Raw genomic sequence first — 818 nt, forward strand, 5'->3', positions numbered from 1 at the left:
GAGGGGTGAGAGGGATCCCCTGAGCCTGGGCCTGCTGAGTGCTGGAGCTGATATTCTGTGCCTGGGCCTGCTGAGGGGTGAGAGTTGTTATCCCCTGAGCCTGAGGTGGTTGTGTGGTGAGAGTGATCCCCAGGTCCTGGGCCTGCTGTGTGGTTAGAGGGACTCCCTCAGTTTGAACCTGCTGAGGGGTGAGAGGGATCCCCTGAGCCTGAGCCTGAGCCTTATGAGGGGTGATAGTGATCCCCAGGTCCTGGGCCTGCTGTGGGGTGGGAGTGATCCCCTGAGCCTGCACCTGCTGTGGGGTGAGAGTGAGCCCCAGGTCCTGGGCCTCCTGAGGGGTGAGAGTGATCCCCCTGTCCTCGGCCTGCTGAGGAGTGAGAGTGATGCCTGGAGGCTGGGCCTGCTGAGGTGTGACAGTGATCCCCTGACCGTGGACCTGGTGAGGGGTGGGAGTGATCCCTAGAGCCTGGACCTGCTGAGGGGTGGGACTGATGCCCTGAGTGTGAGGCTGCTGAGAGGGGAGAGTGATCCCCAGGTTCTGGGCCTCCTGAGAGGTGGGAGTGATCCCTATGTCCCAGGCCTGCTGAGGGGTGAGAGTGATGCCCTGAGCCTGAGCCTGAGCCTTATGAGGGGTGATAGTGATGCCCTGAGCCTGGGCCTGCTGAGGGGTGAGAGTGATGCCCTGAGCCTGGGCCTGCTGAGGGGTGAGAGGGATCCCCTGAGCCAGAGACTGCTGAGGGGTGAGAGGGATCCCCTGAGCCAGAGACTGCTGAGGGGTGAGAGTGATGCCCTGAGCCAGAGACTGCTGAGGGGTGAGA

At 63.0% G+C, this 818-nt stretch overlaps 1 protein-coding gene across 1 annotated transcript in view; it reads right to left on the reverse strand.

Annotated features, from left to right (window-relative positions):
* The window catches only part of FAM186A (family with sequence similarity 186 member A), a 68,507-nt gene that overhangs the window by 22,496 nt on the left and 45,193 nt on the right, over nucleotides 1–818 (reverse strand). Inside the window, exons 5-7 of the mRNA XM_003790369.1 lie at nucleotides 611–818; nucleotides 293–424; nucleotides 132–214 (exon numbers count right to left, since the gene is read on the reverse strand). The exon at nucleotides 611–818 is cut by the window's right edge and continues 2 nt beyond it. Of these exons, the coding sequence (XP_003790417.1) occupies nucleotides 132–214; nucleotides 293–424; nucleotides 611–818 (423 nt within the window). The remainder of the gene's footprint in view (nucleotides 1–131; nucleotides 215–292; nucleotides 425–610) is intronic.

This window comes from Otolemur garnettii, unplaced genomic scaffold (assembly GCF_000181295.1).
Source record: "Otolemur garnettii isolate 467f Iridium unplaced genomic scaffold, OtoGar3 scaffold00043, whole genome shotgun sequence".
Lineage (NCBI taxonomy): Eukaryota > Metazoa > Chordata > Mammalia > Primates > Galagidae > Otolemur > Otolemur garnettii.